At 39.7% G+C, this 19,175-nt stretch overlaps 2 protein-coding genes across 3 annotated transcripts in view; both read right to left on the reverse strand.

The window, feature by feature from the left end:
• PTPRO (protein tyrosine phosphatase receptor type O) overlaps positions 1–19,175 on the reverse strand; it is a 239,788-nt gene that overhangs the window by 164,613 nt on the left and 56,000 nt on the right. The gene's annotated exons all lie outside the window — the stretch shown is intronic.
• On the reverse strand, positions 1,444–3,378 carry LOC130833574 (protein disulfide-isomerase A3-like). The gene is given in 3 exon segments (XM_057703325.1): positions 1,444–1,778; positions 1,780–2,334; positions 2,336–3,378. Coding segments are annotated over 3 exon segments (1,503 nt in total). The 5' UTR covers positions 3,244–3,378; the 3' UTR covers positions 1,444–1,738.

The following is a 19,175-nucleotide window of genomic DNA, read 5'->3' on the forward strand; positions in this document are numbered from 1 at the left end:
AGGTGGGAAGAGAGCCCCATCGTATAAAATGGTCAGAAAACAAACCTGTATTGCTTTAAGCCACTGCAATTTTAGTGTCGTTTGTTTTCACGTCAATACCCAGTCTATACTGTATAAACTATGTGCGATACATTGTTCTTGGTGCTAAGGATACATCCCTGAGTAAGACAGAAATAGTGACTCACCACAGGATGCTTGTGTTTTAGTGAAGACATTTAGCTCCACATGCTAGAATGTAAGCTACATGATGGTAGGAATATTGTTGTATTTTGTTCATGGCTGTATCTTCAGGCTAGAAAAGTACCTAGTGCAAAGTAGATGCTCATCGGTGATTCGCTGTTGAACAAATGAAGGATAAAGTGAATGAGTTCACAAAATATTGATACTTTTCACAGTGGAAATGTTCAGAGTGTGAAGACATTCTGCACTGATGCAAGGTGCCCAGTCCACCGACGGGGAGTAGAGGCAACATCCTGGTCCCAGAGTGTATTTTGAGAAACAGGAATTAACTAGGTGAGGGGCGGCAGGCTGGGAAAGCAGAGCATGTTCCAGGCAAATAGAATGGTGCGTGCAGCGCCACTGACATGGAATGAAGCTGACATGAAGGAGAAATTGTGGTGACTTAGCCTAAGGACAGGAATAGGCACCGTGGTCCAAGCTATGGTGGGTGAGGCTGCTGGGGAGCCTTGTGGGTCTTGTCAAGGATTGTAGGTTTAGGTTAAGGAAACGGGAGGCAGCGTTTGAAGGGACTGTTATATTTGGGTTGCTGTGAGGAAAATAGACTAGAAAGATTTTTCTAAAAAATAGGAGCTTAAAAAAAAAATAGGAGCTTACGCAGGGTATCTGTTCAATTCATTGCTACTTCTAACTCAGAATTAAACAGTGATTTGGAGTTGAGCAATTTACCTCAAACTTCTGACTGAAACTAAGCACTGACGGGTTACAGAGGAGGAACCTCCTGCCTGCACGGCGCCCTCCCCACTAACGAGACGTGGTATAAGGCCTTAGTCTCATGTTAAAAGGCAGTGTGGAGAGAATGCTCACGGAATGTTCCAAAGGACATTGTTCATTTCCTTTTGAAGTCTCTTTTGTAGATCTTTGGAAGAGATTTCTTTCTAGTTTGACACTAAGAATAGATTTGCTTCTCTTAAGAAATATTCTTTCTATATTTTGAGGACAGCTAAAATTTGAAACTGATCTATTTCCCTTTTCCTGGGGTTGTGTTTTGAAAAGCTCAGGACAAACGTGCGTCCCACTTGAAGTAATTGTATGGGACAGTGTGTGTATATATTAAACTGTCTCCTTGATATGTTTCTGTCCTTGGTTTGCTTTTTGTTCTTACCTACTTCTAATTTAGGTCATCCTACCATGTTTTATACATTCATCCTAAGTCATCTTTTTTTTTTTTTTTTAAGGGGGCACATTTATTGTCACTGTTCCAAATGTACAAAAAAAATTAGAAAATAAACCCCCAACTCAATTCCCCCCACCCCCACAACATTCCCCCCAACACAAATAATTTTTCCCAAAACCACAGACATAAATTGGTTCTGGTATTTTCATAAACAGTGCAGCTAAGAAACAGTTTAGAGAAAATTTAACGGGATTCAGATTATATGCATTCTGTCCTCTCAGCTCTGAGAGGTAATAATCCCATATGGGTCCCAGTCCTCCCCAATGGTTTTCCCCATCTCTGGTGGAAGAGTCCTTTTACAAAGTGGTATGTTTGGCTGCTGCTTCAGAGATCCTCCTGTGCCTTCTTCTTCTTCTTGGGCTTCCTGAATTACAGGGGGGTTTGTAGCCTCTTGCTTTAGATAGCTAATGAAATCACTTAATTCACCGCCACCTTCATATTTCTTTGGATTTAGCTTCTTATTGGCTGGAGAGAAGTAGATGGTAGGAAAACCTCTGACCTCATATGGAGAAGGCACATCATGGGCTGTGGCATCCATCTTGGCTATGATAATGTTTGGGTCTTTTCTGAGCTTCTCTCCCAGTTCTTTATACTTAGGCTCCAGATCCTTACAGTGACCACACCAAGGCGCATAAAATTCAATCAGCACATCTTTATTTTCATCATTGACTATTTCATCAAAATTCTCTGCTACCACTACCTTTACGGGCCCGTCATTGCTCTCTGGGATAGGCTCAGACTTCAGGTATCTCTTCAGGTTGCCATCAAAGTAATCTTGCAGGAATCTCTCAAGAGCCTTGCCATCACGCGAGAACTCCTCCTGCATGACAAACTTCTCTCCTTTTGCAGTTCTGATAGCAACAACAGGAATCTCTCCAGTAGTGCTTTCCAAGCCAAAATCAGAAAGTTCATGGCTAAAGGCTAGCTACAGCAAAGTTGAGCTTCTTCCCAGCATCCAGGAATTTCTTTGCCACCATCATCACTCTGTTTCTCCAGTAGTTGGAACCTTTAGCATTCTTTTCATAGTCCACATCATAGTAAGCCATAAGTAAGTCCTTGCCCTGTATCAAATCTTTATTGTCTTCTGTCATGTGAGGGCAGATACCAAAAATGTTTTCCTGAATAAATTTTTTAATCTTTCCACTGGTCATTTTCTGTTCTGTATATGCCACAGACTTGTCCTCAAACTTGTTCATCAGATGTGAAGGACGAAATAAAGTGATACCCTCTCCATCATCATCATACTTGTTCACCAGAGACTCAACATTGGTGTGTGCAAATCGGTAATTATCCCTCAAGTTGCTGGCTGCTTTTAGAAACTCAGAGTGAGCTTCACTGAATAAATGCTTGAAAAAGCCCACCACAGAAGCATCTTTATCACCAATGAACTTTTCAAATTCTTCCTCAGTCCTGAGAGGAACTGAAGCTGCTCCAGCCTGCTTCCTCAGGTGGCTGACAATTCCATCAGCAGTTCTAGGCCCATCATAAGCACCTGCTTCTTCACCATCTCTAAATATCTTCAGGGTTGGATATCCACTCACTCCATACTTATTACAGGTGTTTGTGTTGGCAGTACAATCAACCTTTGCTAATGGGACTATTCCCTTTAATCTGGTAGCTGCAGCTTCATATTCTGGGGCAAGCTTTTTGCAGTGTCCGCACCAGGGGGCGAAGAACTCAACGAGCATGAGGCCCGCAGAACCCGTGTCGGAGATGCGACTCTCGAAGTTGTCGTCCGTGAGTTCCAGCACGTCAGAGGCAGCTGCGAGGCGGGCCGCGGCGCAGAGCAGCGCCAGGCCGGGGAACAGCGCTAGGCAGTGGGGGCGCATGGAGACGAGGTAAGGCGGGGGCGCCCAGGAGGGTCGGGGCTCGGCGGGGACTGCGGAGGCCGGGTGGGCAGCCACGCACCCTCAGTCTGCGCTCGCGCGTCTGGCCCGGGCGGACCTGCAGCCGGAGGTCCCAGCGCCTCCTCGCCCCCCCCCGCCCCCCCCCACCAAGCCCGGCCCATCCTAAGTCATCTTAAAGGTCTTTTGGTACTAACTATAGTAAAAACAAGCCTTTTTGAACCACTTCTTACCTCTAATCAGGTAAATACTAATCTTGGTATAAGAGCTAAACAACACACTTTTCTATGATATATCTTTTAAAAGACATGAAAAATAGGAGCCCAATTAATATATTAAGAAAGTCATTTCTTGTGTGTCAGGTGCCCTAGGTTCAACAGAGAGTGTAAACAGATATGTTCTGTGCCTTCATGGACTTCTAGTTTAGTGGGACAAACTATGGGCCTGTGAGAAACAGGATTGTATTGTATGAGGCCCCTGTACTACATACTAGTAGGATTTAGAGCTTGACCACCTGGGTTTGGTCCCAGCTCCACCACTTACTTGACCTTGGGCAAGTATTTGACTTTTTTATGCCTTACTTTCCTCATGTGTAAAATAGCAACACTAGTAGTACCTATCTCCTAGGGCTGTTGTAAAGATGAAATGAGTGAATGCACATAAAGTACCCAGAATAATGCCTGGTGGGGTTATTTTATTGTTAGTTATTATTATTACCTATAAAGAGAATTTGAGATGGGCTAATGCTTAAAGTGTCCCTGTGAAAGACTCCATGGGAAATCAAAGCTTCTTTCTTCTTACTTGCTTCTAAATGAAGCACTATGTGCTGTTTAGAGTTATGAGATCATTGAGAGAGATGAGACCTTGGGAATCATCTTGGACAATTTCCAACTAATTTAGAAATTTCTACCGCTTTCCTGACAGATGCCCATTCAGCGTCTTTGTTAGCATTTGCAGAAATTTGGAGCCTACTCCTAAGCAATCCAATCCATTCCATTGTGGGGTAGCTCTAACGGTTAGAAAGCTTTTCTAGGGTTGAGCCAAACTCTAAAGAAAAAAAAAAAAAAAAAGAAGACGCTAGGAAAACTGGGTTCCCATCCTGAATTAATACATTAGGGATACAATAATTTGACATGCCTAGAACATGGTGCTTACTAAGTTGTACATAGCTATTTTCATTGAGTATATTATATTGAATATATTTGAAATAGAAAATGTGAACATTTAATCTACAAGTATTTATTGAGGACCACTTTGAATCAAGCACATAGTTAAAAAATCAAGTTTCTGTAAAGGATTACATTTATGTGGTGTTGAAACAGGAACAGATATTCCAAGGATTTAACTAAATTTACTAAATGACTACTTACACGATAGGGAATTTAAATTTCATTTATTTCTCACAACCCTTTATGGTAGGTATTATTGTTCTTATAGTAAAGTGAAAGTAACTAAGAAACCAAGATTCAGAGAGTTATTTTTCTGAATAAATGTAGCTATAGCTAGTATATGAATAGCAGACCTGGAGTTGGATCACATTTCTGTCCTTTTTTTTCCACTGAATCCAGAGGTTTAAAGGCCAAAAGTAATGGAAGTAAAAACGCACATGAGAAGACTTGGCCTCAGGATGCCATAGAACCATTATTTAAAAACAGTAGGCCCACTCCACTTGAAGACGTGAAGACAGCGGTGCACTTGTGGCTTGCAGTTCAGTCTAAAACATTTTTTAATGAGGGAATATGAAAGCTTGTTGACAGATGGACAAAGTGTATTGAAAAGCAAGGCGATTAATGTTGAAAAATTATGTGTTTGTCTTCTCTGAAAGTTAATTAAAAGAAATTCTACAGCCAGAGTACAGATAATTTTTGACTCACCCTTATATAAGGCAGGTAACTAATAAGGACCTACTGTACAGCACAGGGAACTCTACTCAACGCTCTGTAATGACCTATATGGGAAAAGAATCTAAAAAGATTGGTTATGTGTATGTGTACAACTGGTTCACTTTGCTGTACACCTGAAACTAACACAACATTGTAAATCAACTATACTCCAATAAAATTTTCAAGTGAAAAACAAAACAAAACAAAACAGAATGAAACAAAACAAAACAACAGTAGGCCCCAAAAGGGGAAGTTTATTAAGATGTTTCTGGGGACTTCCCTGGTGGTGCATTGGTTAAGAATCCGCCTGCCAATGCAGGGGACATGGGTTCAATCCCTGGTCCTGGAAGATCCCACATGCTGCGAAGCAATTAAGCCCATGAGCCACAACTACTGAGCCTGCACACCTAGAGGCTGGGCTCCGCAGCAAGAGAAGCCACCACAACCAGAAGCCCTCACACTGCAGTGAAGAGTAGCCCCAGCTCGCTGCAACTAGAGAAAGCCCACACACAGCAACGAAGACCCAATGCAGACAATAAATAAATTAAAAAAAAAAAAAAAGACTGTTTCTGAATATTCAAACAATGCTGTGCTTCTATGAATAACTGATTCCACCAATACAATATACAGTCTATTTCTGTGCTACTAATGATGTTGTTAGTTTTTCAAGTGGCTCACCATTCACTTACATCAGTCTCATGGTGACCACTTTAAATTTCTCCTTATCTCTCTCATGTTTATTTTGACATTAAAGGAGCACTACGTTGGAGGCATCAGTTCAGCCTTGCCTTGCTTTCATGCTGCCTGTCTTGTGGATATTGGGTTTTGATTTGGGGTTTATTCCTTTTACTCTGAATTCTTGAGGGCAGCTAAAAACAGGGTTTAGGATCTGGGGAGGTAACCCACTGCCATAATAATGCATACACCCAACTTCCATAAGGCCGACCTTAGGAGGATTTAAGTTTTCAAATAGGTATGTTGTTGGTAACATGGGTCAATTAGTCTTGAGGACACTCTTGTATATTATCTGCATCTCCCTTGCTTCCCTTCACAGAACTCACTAGAATATAAGACCCTTGATGGCTGGAACTTTTCTTATTTTGGTCCCAGCTCCTAAAATAGTAGATTGCACATAGATGCCCAATAAAGGTTGATGGAGGGTTGAATAAACTGACTGAAACCACAAACGCTATCCCCTGTGGGCCATTGGGTCTTCTCAAGGGACTGCACTGCAGGTTCTGCATATTCTTGTTCTTACTTTTAAAGGTGAAATGAGCTGGTAAAATCCAAGTTCATTAAAGTGTGGCTGTTTTGAAAAACACTGGAAAACTGAGGCCAATTCCAAAGAACTTAACTGAAGTAAATTCTCGTTTTCTCTGACTGTCAGCCAAAGCCAGGGCTTTTTAATCAGAAAGAACTAACTTGGAATCTAACTTCTGCATTGTATTGCCTGTAAAATGGGGATAATGATATTAGTCTCTTAGTGTTATTGCAAGGAGTAAACAACACATGGGAAAGCATATTTCACAGTGATTGGCACATAGTCATTGCTTAATGAAAGCTTGTTTGTGCTCTTCCTTTGTATAAATAAAACACAGTTGTTAGAGATATAAATATTATCAGTTGCTTAGATCTTGGTGACTAAGGAAAGCAAATCTAATTAGGAAGAAATGTAATCTTTGAGTTACAAATTTTGATGGTAGGCCAGTGACTAAAACACTATATTATTTCAGTGTATCATAGTATCTTTCTATTGAGGACAAATATCGTATGGTCTCAGAAATAGTGATGCATTATAAGCAAAGGAAAAATATCCAATAACTCACACGTGTGTCAAGCTCTTGGCTATCCAATGGCGAAACTCCCAGAGATTATTTTAATTACATCAGTCTCAGAACTCAGCCACTTCCTGGGAGAGTAGTTTCTAAAAATACTGTGTCTATGGTATGTGGGTCCTTCTACAATTCCATTTTCTTTGTTAGACTTCCCATAGGAAGATAAAGAATTATCTGTTTTATTGTAAACGTTCAAAGGGAAGGGCTATGTTAAGAGGAGTAAGTGACCTAATAAAAATGCTGCCTTAACTTCATTTTATTGTCTTTCCCTGCAGACTCATAAGAGTTCATATAATGTTGAAGGGTGAGCTGGTGTCAGATGAAAAACTTAACAGGGACTGAGCCTGTAGACATCTTATCTGGTTCTATGAATTTTTGTTTCTGGATTCTTTGTTCATTGAAGAATTTCCTTTTGATTTTTTCCTAATGACACATTGTTATCACATGATATTAAGACATATTTTGGATCCAAATTTTTACAGTTAGTTTTTAACTATGTAAAGAGTGCTGACTCAAAGCAATTTCTTTTCAGTAACTTCAATTAAAAAACAGAGTGGTGGGCTTCCTAGGTGGCGCAGTGGTTAAGAATCCGCCTGCCAATGCAGAGGTCACGGGTTCGATCCCAGCTCCAGGAAGATCCCACATGCCGCGGAGCAACTAAGCCCGTGTGCCAAAAAAAAAAAAAAAAAAAAAAAAACAGAGTGGAGGTAATATCACCAAGAGGGTGACATAGGTGTTCCCGACTTTCCTTCTCCTCACAAGAAAAACAGCAAACACCATTTAAGAACAAGACACCACTGAGAGAATCCTAGAAAATGTGAAATGGGGGTAAGACTAAATCACCTCCCTGCTCCTCAGAGACCAAGTAGGCTGCATTAGAAGGGTAAGAGAAGATCTACTGTATTGCCCCTCCTCCGGTCCAGCGCAGAACACAGAACCAGGCAGAGAGGTCTCTTCTGAGCTTTCAGTCCCTCCAGTGGGAAATGAAAACCTGCCCCAAGCATTGAGTGTTGCTCTGTGGGAACCCCTTCTCTGTCCTCACACCCAGGGACTGCAGGGACATTGTGGGGCTCAATCACTGAGAAACTGACTGTGATGGAGAAGGGAGGAGGGGTTTGTATCAAGCAGCACATGGATCCTGGCAGACTGAGTTCCTACCTGTGCCCAAGTGGAAATCCAACCAGTGGCTTTATTCATCTGAGGAACCAAGTCAGGGGTGCCCTCTGGCCAGGGAACTCAGTGAGGTACACATCTGCCTGATTTGAGTCCTCAAATGAGGAGTTTTGTTGGCCCTACAGCCCAGTTTGCTCACACCCAGGCAAGCTGTTGAGTCATAGCCCCATCCATTGCGGAAAATGCCTTCCAGCCCCATCTGCCCAGAAGGGCTGGCATGCTGTGTGGTCCAATGACACTTGAACCAAGAAAAGGGCAGGCAGAGCCAATAGTTTGCAGAGCTAAGCCCTTGGTCCTGTTTGGCCAGGGAACTTGGGGTGTGGGAGGGCTTGAGTTATGATAACAAAGAACTTTACCAGTTTTAGAGCTGCTTCTCTTGCTGTCCCCAGGCGGGGACTCTAGTACATAACCCCACTCATTGCTGAATATATCCTTCAGCTGGTCCAAGCAGGGAACCTAACCAGAGCATACAGGAAGCTGTAAAGCTCATTCAACAGCCCTATGTACGTGGCATTTGAACAGAAATCACTGCCTGTGGTTTCCCCCATCCGCAGAGCAAAATCACTGGTCTCACCTGACCAGGGAATTCAGTGAACACTCTCATCTAATCTGGGTCCCCAAACAATGAGTCCATCTGGGTTCCATCTGCTGTAGGGAAAGCTAGTTCATAGCCCCAGTTACAACTGAATATAGTACCCAGTCCTGACCATCTAATAAGCCTGACCCCAAAAAATCCAGGCAACTTCAGAGCCCATCCTATAGCCTTACTAGGGTAAGGAACAAAGCCAGTGGTCCTCTCCAGTGATTCTCAGCCAGTGGCATACCACCCTCACCTACAATCTCATACCTCAAATAGTTGCCTAACCCCACAATAGACCATAATAGCAGGCCCTACCTGTCCAAGGACATTACCAATAGATATGACCAGAATCCCAAACTGAGCTAACTGATGAAGAGCTATCTGTCTCTGTCAAGGCAAAACTGTAGTCTGGAAGAGGAAACTTACTACTCAAATATGCATATACCAATATAAGGAATTAAGGATCACACACACACACACACACACACACACAAAACAGGTAAATATGACACCACCAAAAGAAACTAAAAAAACTCTAATAACTGATCTTAAGATAATGGAGATCTATTATCTGCTTTAAAAATTTAATGAACTACAAGAACACACAGACAACTAAACAAAATTAGGAGAACAATACATGAACAAAATTAACAGATTTCTATAGACAAAGCAATAGAAATCAGCAAAATAAAAAAGCACCAGAAATCCTAGAGGTGAAAAATACAATAATTGAACTAAAGAATTCAATGGGGAGTTTTAAAAGTAGACTCAATCATGCAAAAGAAAGAATCTCTGACCTGGAGGATAGGACATTAGAAATTATCCAGTCAGAGGAGCAAAAAGCAAAAAGAATGAAAAAAGCCTATGAGACTTATGACACACAATGAAAAGAAATACTATTTTTAATATTGGAATTCCAGAAGGAGAAGAGAAAAAGAAAGAGGCAAAAAAAGTATATTTAAAACAATAGTGGCTGAAAACTTCACAAACCTAGAGAGAGAAATGGACATCCAGATCCATGAGGCTCAAAGTCTCCAAATAGATTGAATCCGAGTAAGACTTCACCAAGACACATAATTATATTGTCAAAAGTCAAAGAGAGAGAAAGAATTTTAAAAGCAGCAAGAGAAAAGAGAGAAGTTACATACAAACCAGTCTAAGAGGAAAGTTCACAGCAGTAAATGCCTATGTAAAATAGATGGCTCATGGGAAGTTCCTGTATAACATAAGGAGGCAGACTGATGATGGGTGATGACTTAGAGAGCCAGGATAGGGAGGGTGGGAGGGAGTTGCAGAAGGGTGGGGATATGTGTATAAATACAGCTGATTCATTTTGGTGTACCTCAAAAATTGGCACAGCGGTGTAAAGCAATTATATTCCAATAAAGAGCTTAAATTAAAAAAAAAAAAAAGCAGCAGCAAGAAAGGGGCACTTCCTTGGTGGTGCAGTGGTTAAGAATCCACCTGCCAATGCAAGGGACATGGGTTCTATTCCTTGTCTAGGAAGAACCCATGTGCTGTGGAGCAACAAAGCCCGTGCACCACAACTACTGAGGCTGCGCTCTAGAGCCTGCAAGCCACAACTACTGAGCCTATGTGCTGCAACTACTGAAGCTCGCACACCTAGAACCCATGTTCTGCAGCAATGAGAAGCCCACACACCACAGCAAAGAATGAAGTGTAGCCCCCGTTCACCACAACTAGAAAGCCTGCACACAACAACAAAGACCCAATGTGGCTTAAAAATAAATAAATAAATAATAAATAAATAAAATTAAAAAAAAAAAAAAAGAAGAAGCAAGAAATGTTCCAAATAAGCAACCTAACTCTAAGCCTTATGGAAATAGAAAAAGAAGAGCACACTGAGCCCCAATTTGGCAGAAGAAAGGAAATAATAAAGATTAGACCAGGAATAAGCAAACTAGAGAACAGAAAAATAATAGAAAAGATGAACCAAACTAAGAGTTGGTTTTTTTAAAAGATAAACAAAATCGACAAACCCTTAGCTAGACTAACCAAGAAAAGAAGAGAGGACCCAAATCAACAAAATTATAAGTGAAAAAGGAGACATTCCACTGATATCACAGAAATGCAAAGAATCATGAGGCTATTATGAACAATTATACACCAACAAACTAGATGGTCTAGAAGAAATGGGAACATTCTTAGAAACATACTATTTACCAAGACTCAATCAAGAAGAAACAGAAAATCTGAATAGACCAATTGCTAGTGAAAAGATTGAGTCAGTAACAAAAAATCTTCTAACGAAGAAAAGCCCAGGGCCAGATGGCTTCAGTGGTGAATTTTACCAAACATTTAAAGAATTAACACCAATCCTTCTCAAACTTTCTTCAAAAATTGAAGAGGAGGAAACACTTCCAAACTCACTTTACGAGGCTAGCATTATCCTGATACCAAAGCCAGAAATGTACGCTAGTAGAAAACGAAATTACTAGTGATGAATATAGATACAAAAATTCACAATAAAATACTAGCAAGCGAAATTCAGCAACATATTAAAAGGATGGTTCACCATGATCAAGTGGGATTTATCTCTGGGATGGTTCAACGTTTGCAAATCAATCAATGTGATACATCACGTTAACAAAATGACAGAAAATAATCATATGATCATATCAACTGGTACGGAAAAAGCATTTGACAAAATTCAGCATCCATTCATGATAAAAACTCTTAACAAATTAAGCATACAAGGAACATATCTCTTCATAATAAAGGCCATACATACATGACAAGCCCACAGCTAATATCAGACTCAATGGCAAAAGATTGAAAGCTCTTTCTTTAAACTCAGGAACAAGACAAGGGTGACCACTCTCACCACTCTTATCCAACATGGTACTGGAAGACCTACACAGAGCAATCAGGCAAGAAAATAAAATAAAAGTAATCTACTATATATAAGATAGGTAAATCTACTATATATAACAATAGATAAACAATGAGGTCCTATAGCACAGGGAACTACATTCAATATCTTGTAACAAACTACAATATAACGAAAAAGAATCTGAAAACACGCATACACACACACATACACACACACACACAAAGGAATATTATTCAGCCATAAAAAATTGAAGAAACTCTACCATTTGTGACAACATGGGAAGGATCTTAAAGGCAGTGCTAAATGAAGTAAGTCAGTTAAAGGCACACACTGTGTGATCTCACTTATATTTGGAACCTAAACAAACCAACCAACCAAACTTATAGCAAAAGAAATTAGACGTGGTTACCAGTGGCAGAGGGTAAGGGGAGGGATAATTGGAGGAAGGGGGTCGAAAGGTACAAATTTCCAGTTATAAGATAAATAAGTACTAGGGGTGTAATGTACAACATGATGACTATAGCTAGCACTGCTGTCTGATTACATAGGAAAGTTGTTAAGAGAGCGAACCCTGAGTTCGCATCAAGGAGAAAATTTTTTTCTTCTGCCTTTTCTTCTTTCTTTTCTTTTTATCGCATCTATGTGAGATGATGGATACTTACTGAACCTATTGCAATAATAATTTCATAATACATGTAAATCAAACCTTTGTGCTCTATGTCTTAAACTTATACAGAGATGTATGTGAATTACTTCCCAATAAAACTAGAAAAAAACATAGACATTTAGAAACATTTAAGGCTATAGTATTACTTAGAATATCTGTATGTTTCTCAAAACTAAGCATACACACCTAACTGAATTATTTTCCTACATTTTAAAGGAAATTTTAAAATCACAATCAAAGACACAGTGTGATTCAAAGGAGTCCAGCATCAATGATTTGACTTTAATTTGCACTTGCGAACATACAAATACATGCACCCAAATATATACCTTTATATTTATGAAACTGTGTATTTATGTGCAAATTCACACATAGTTTTGTACATCCCACATCACATATATTCAGATACATTTCCATAAGAACACAGCCAAAGAAGCACCCTATTTGTAAAAAGAAATAAAGGAAATGAACTTCTATAGCATGCAGTACCTTCTGGAGATGATATGCAACACACACACATACAGACACACACACACACACACACACACACACACATTGGTAATCTGTGTTCTCAATGGTAAAAAGGACTCGTGAAGAATTAGGCACCTGCTTCTGTTTATAACCTTAAGTAGTCCCAAAGGCCTGATTACTTTGAAACAACCATACACTTGTCTTGGTTCATTGCTTAATCAATCTTTTCAGGCATACCAGAATATCCCATTTTCCAATATGACGGCTTTCATCATCAGTATGTGTGATCTTTAATTCCACAGTGCTGTCATATATTAAGAGACAATAAAATGAAGTAGGTTGTTATCTCTTAAAAAACACCAATAATTCAAATTTGGACAGCTTCAATTTGGGCAATGTAATTGTGGAATTATGCCTTCCTTTTCTCATGCTGCAGTCTAACATTTAATAGTTTTGCAAATTTTCCTGTACTAAGCTACAAGCAATAAGAAAATAAAATTAAGATGTTGGTCATAAAATTGGCCAATATAAGAGACTAAAGATTTGATCCTAAGAGGCGGCTATGGGAAGATTTTTTTATTATTCACATTAGTATTGGAAGAATAAAGGCATTTAGGGCAGAGAGGAATCTTTTTCACCTTCTTAAATCTTTGAGTTCTCTCCATCATTTGACTAAAACTTATTCAATATTAAATAAAAAACAGCAATAGCTACCACCTTGCTGTGTTTCTTTTTCCCTTCAAACCATCATCTCTTCACTTTTTTTTTCTTTTCATGGGACAACTTATTAAAATTGTTTAAGCCTACGGCCTAAATTTCCTCGGTTTCTCTACAAATCTCAGCCCCCTGCAATCTGACATTTGCCCCTGCTCTTCTACTTCAATTGGTCAAGCAAAGGAAAAATATCTTCCTGTTTTCTAAAGCTATTGGCCTCGTTTCATCCTAAATTCAATTGTGATAGTCAGCTATATTTCACACTGATTACCACTTCTCTCTCCTTAAAATATTTTCCTCCCTGCATTTGTTTATAATTGCTCTCATTTCATTGTCCTTTCTGATCCCTCTTTCTTTGCCTTTTTTTACTGGAAATTTTCCCCTGCCTCCCTCTTAAATAGTAGTATTACCAGAGTTCTCATATATTCTATTACGTGCAATTTCTTCCACTCCTGTGGTGTCCTCTCCAGGTGATAAGCAGAATCTGGGTTCAAGTCCATTTCAAATGCATCTAATAGGAACATAGACAAATCCTGTAGTTATTTCTCCCGTCTCCTGGATGGACAATTTGGATAGCTATACCCTGTAGTTGGAAGAAACCTACCTGATTTTGAAGCACCAGCCACTGTGGTAGGAAAGACCAAGAAAAGCTCTTGAAATTTTGTACCCTCTCACCACCTTTAGCAAAGACAGCAGTCAGAAATCGTACATCATGCCCAAAAGAATTTCAGACATTAAGACCACCATTAAAATTCTAAGAATTGCAGAAATGGAGACTCCTCTTATAACGTCATGTAATTAATTTGTCGGGTCTTTCAATAAACCAGATGTATCAGGGCATATGACAGTGAACCATCAAAACTTAATCAGTGGTAATCCTAACTGCCACATATTGGAGGTGGTACTTTTGGGGGAACAGATTGACTCAGCCTCTTAAGCTCATGCTTGGTAGCTTATGGATACTAGTGATTTGGTGGATGTGTACTACACAACCCTCTTTGGTAACAGAACTCAAAACCAGGTCACTTTTACATGGAAAGGACAATATATCAATATGTTCATTTTCTTGCCTCAGAGCTACACTAAATCTCCTGCCGTCTGTCACTACATGGTCTGCAGGGACTTTGATTGTTTTATATTCCGCAACACCTCATGTTGGTTTACTATATTGGTGACATAAGTAGTAATTGGACATGATTAGCAGTAACTGGCCAATATTTTAGACATCCTAATAAGTTATTTATGTGCCAGAGGGCAAATCTCAGTAGGAAAAAGCTCATAGCAAAAAAACCCTAGGGTATTAGAACAAGGCCATTCCTCAGTAGCAGAGAATTTTGTAACATTTGAAAAGCAATTCCTGGCATGATACTGGATCCAAGTAGAGGTTGAATGACCACTTGGAACACCAGTTGACTGTGGGACTAGGGCTATATATTATCTAATCCACTGAGTCATAAGTTTGGGCAGAAAGAGCAGTGATATATTATGGAAGTACCGTTCAAGATGAAGTCTGAGAAGCTCCGAAAGACACAAGTAAGTTACATAAGGTGGTGAAACGCCCAATCATTTGCATGTTCCCAGTCCCTCTCCCACCACCCATAGCTGCGGCATCAAGGGGCTCCCTGTGATTAAATGACAGAGGGGATAAGTGAGGCCTGACTCATGGATACATTGGTGTGACTTGTTAGTAGTAACTTTACTGGGTAATTGTGACAGCTTAGGCTCATTCGGGGATGGCGCTAAAGGACCTGGTGAGGGGAGTAAACCTTCAAGAATAACATTTGGAAATTCACTTTGTGTGGAAGGAAAAGTGGCCTGGGCTTCGGGTTTTGGGCAGAGTGAATGATGTGGCCATTCAGTCAGGACTCAGGAGAAATACAATTAGAAGATAAGACACAATAAAACCTTAGGAAGATGAATGTGATTGGATCGATGGGAGTGGGCACAAGGTGTGCATTTGTTTGTGTCTTATGCTAATGCCCATTAGGGAGCACTGACCTCAGAAGAGGCACTCAGTAACCTTCCAGTAGATGTCCTGTAGATGTCAGCTGGCCTCTTTCTTTGGCAACCCCAGTGCTAGTAGAATGGGGGCATGAACAGAATGACCACAGGGATATACTGACAGGATATAGCTCTGCAGGTGCAGCAACAGAGCTCCGTGTAATCTGCCTAATGCCAACCAGTCAGGAACAGAGAGCAAAACTGAGTTTCATAACGGCGCCATTCCTCAAGGAAAACACTCAGCCACTTGGTAGTAGATGGATTTTATCAAACTCAATTCCCTAAAAGGAGCAGAAATTCATGCTTTTATAAATTGATACCTTCTCTGTGTATGGATTTGCCTTCTCTGCCTCTAAGGCTAGGACTAGCACTAACATTGTCATATTCATAAGGCTTATATGGTGTCTGATGTATATTCTCATGGTTTCACACACGATGTTATCTCAGTTTTATGATACAGGAGATTGCAGAATGGGCACGAAAATATACAACTCACTTGTTTTACCCTATATCTTATCACCTAGGAGCAGAATAATGGTCAATTAGAGTCCCTGTGAGGACACAAATTTAGTTATAAACCCTTTAGGTAGAGGTGCTGTCCTCTAGGACGTGGTAAATGCACTAAAACAATGGCTCTCATATATGGTCTGTCTCCAGCAGCTAGAACATGTGGGTCCCAGAAGGAAGGAGTAAGAGTAGGATTGGTTCATCTGACCATCCTTTTCAGGGACTCACTTGTGGAATGTGTCCACAAACATAGGTTCTACAGGATTAGTGGCCTTGGTTTCTGGAAAGGGATTGTTTTTACCAGAGGGCGGAGTGGAACTGTATTCTTATTTTCCACTTTAACTGGAAACTATAGCTACCACTCGGTCACTTGGGCCACTCATTACAGCAGCCAAGGTGGGAATTACTAGGCTGGTGGAAGTAATTGACTCTAACTTCTATGCAGTACTAGCATTGGTGACATATATACGGGAACAGGAAGGAGTATGTGTGGAACCATAGAATTCATGAGGGGTAAATATTTGTGTTTCTGTGTCAAGGGATAATGTGAACGGGCAATTTCAGCAAATATACTGCCAAATGGAAAGGCAACGAAGGGCTCAGATCTCTCAAGTATGAAAATCAAGGTCATCTCAGCAACAAGAAATCTAAGCCAGGCAAAGCGTTGGCTAAGGGTATGGGAAATGAATAGAATGAATGGGAAAGAAGGGAGATGATAAATATTAATTATGACCTTGGTACTGGATGCAAAAGTGGGGACTGGAGTTTGTTCCAATAAATCCTGGAAGTAAGTCTTCTCACAGATTAATGTTGATTGCTACCTTGAAGGGGACTCTGACAGATTGCACTTAATGGAGGGCATGGTGGATCTGAGTGGTGCAAGGGATGGGCTATACTGATCATTTCATATCCTCTCAGCCCATCTCTTACCCCAGACTAGTTCCATTAATACCTCAACAGTCCTTACCCTGGTTCAGTACCTGATTTGGGGACTAGACCATGTAACTCTTACTTCCTGCCGTGAGACTGCTTGGCACAATGGTGTGGGATACCCATGGGACCATGTTTGGCCCTAATGTATGCACAACCAGAAGTGCATCACTTAAATTCCAACCTTCAGTAACAGAGATGGGGATAGAAGGATAAATATTTCCTCCTATTGCGCCCAAACCATCAATTCTGAAACATAAGGCCTCCTATAAGATTCCGTGAGACTGAATGATGGTTGCTCTTGCAGCATCTTACTCATAACACGTCTTCACATTGGCGTTTCTTCTTTCCCTATTCAAAACCTTTGCCCCTCATGCTTGATTTCTGATTATATTCCCAAATTAAACACATCACCTTTATAAAAGCAGTGATCCCTGGCTTGCTTTTAAGGGAAACTGAGGTTAATAGAGGACTTGAGAAACTTCTTGAAGGAAATTTGTTTTGGAGATTTTCTAGAAATATGAAGTGAAGGGGCAACTAGATCCTGTCTGCCAATTTCTTAAGCCTGGATAGACAACTGGTTGTGTCAATGGGAAAAAGGCAGTGTTGGGTGGGGAGCTACTTGTTGGCTTATGGAGATTAACAGTTTAATCTCAGATGATGGAAGTGAATATGGAATTCACCCAGAAATCTTTTGGAATTACAAGACTTGATTTAAGGTGAAAGGAAGGAATTGGATGATGGACAAAGCTGTGAGAAAGGATGAGTTTATCAGTTTAAATAAGTAACAGCAAATTATTGAATGTGACAGCAATATCTGGGAAATGTGGTTAGACCAAATCTCTACATTAATAAACTGAGCTTCCTGAATGTGAAACTAGAGTAAAAGTCTGAAATGTCATTCTTTACTTTCACATTCACTGTACCATTCACTCTGCAAATTCTTGTTACCTGGCTATTTAAAGATTCCCTGGAGGAAAAAAATACTGTCAGAATAGATCTTTCCTGAAGAAGACAGAAAAAAATAGGCCTTTTTTTTAATGAGTCAGTGAGAGCAAGGAAAGAGGTCAGTTTTTCTAGGATGAAGACAAGAATGAACGTTTTTTGGATTTCCTTTTTTTTTTAAAGGGATATAATGTGTTCTTAATAAACATGAAAATCTTGCAAGTTATAGCAACAATTTCAGAGAGTAAAATTATTTAAGGAACTTTCTTGTTAAAACCTTATGGGTGTGCTCACTGATACTCTTTTTTTATTCCTCTGAAACTAATCAGAGCATTCTAGAGTAACACATTGAAATTTCCACGAAATTTACATTAAAATTGGACAAGTTGTTATCTACCCTATGAAAAAAAGCACATGGTGTATCTATTAATCACTGCTTAATGTTGACTATTAACACATGAACTTTTTCCAATTAAAGGACTATTCAGCTCAGACACTAGTACCTTATCATTTTAGGTGTTTTATTATTCCTTTGGCATTTGTTAATGTCAGGACTCTCTGGCTATTACCAAAGGTCTTTCAAATGTTATAATTTCTGAGCAGTTTAAAGTATGGGAAGAAAAAAAAGCCTCAATGTCCTTTAAATTAAAAAACAATTTATAATAAAACTGGCATGTGGATAGGTGGATAACTCTTCTATAGTATCTAAAATAGGTATAGAAAAGGTATATGTAATATTTGTTCTTGAATTTACATAATTTTTCCTTGAATTAGTTTTAAAAATTAAAACGTTCCTGGGTCATTTATATATTATTTTTTCACATGATAGGAATTAGGAGACAAACCTGCACATTGCATTTTACAGTTAAATAATAATTTGTCCTCACAAGGAAAAAAATCCACTCTCTCTCTTATTATTCCCTGAGGCCTTCTGCAGTGGCCTGGCTAGAGGTTGTTCTATAATGAGCACTGTTTACAGCTAAGTGGATCCCTTCTTGCTTTCCTTGTAGAGGGCCACGATTCACATGAATCAAACGGTGGGATCAGGGGAATAACCAGCCCTCTAGATGTATGGCTATCGGCTCTGGAAAAACCAGAAAAACCCTTTGAATACTGGCCTAATGATAATAACAAAGAAACGGTTCTTCCAAGACTGGTATCAGAAGAAAGATATGCTTCTGAGTTTGAAAATCACTGTTTAAGATTTTTCTGGTTTGTTATGAAGTAAAATATTAGTGTTTCAGCATTATTTGTTTTATTTAAATCACTTCCATTACTGGCCTTTAATGCCTTTGCTAGTTCATTCATGTATCCAGTGGAGATGTACCAGGTATGTTCCAGGATACACTTAGATAGC

Source organism: Hippopotamus amphibius, chromosome 12 (assembly GCF_030028045.1).
Source record: "Hippopotamus amphibius kiboko isolate mHipAmp2 chromosome 12, mHipAmp2.hap2, whole genome shotgun sequence".
NCBI lineage: Eukaryota > Metazoa > Chordata > Mammalia > Artiodactyla > Hippopotamidae > Hippopotamus > Hippopotamus amphibius.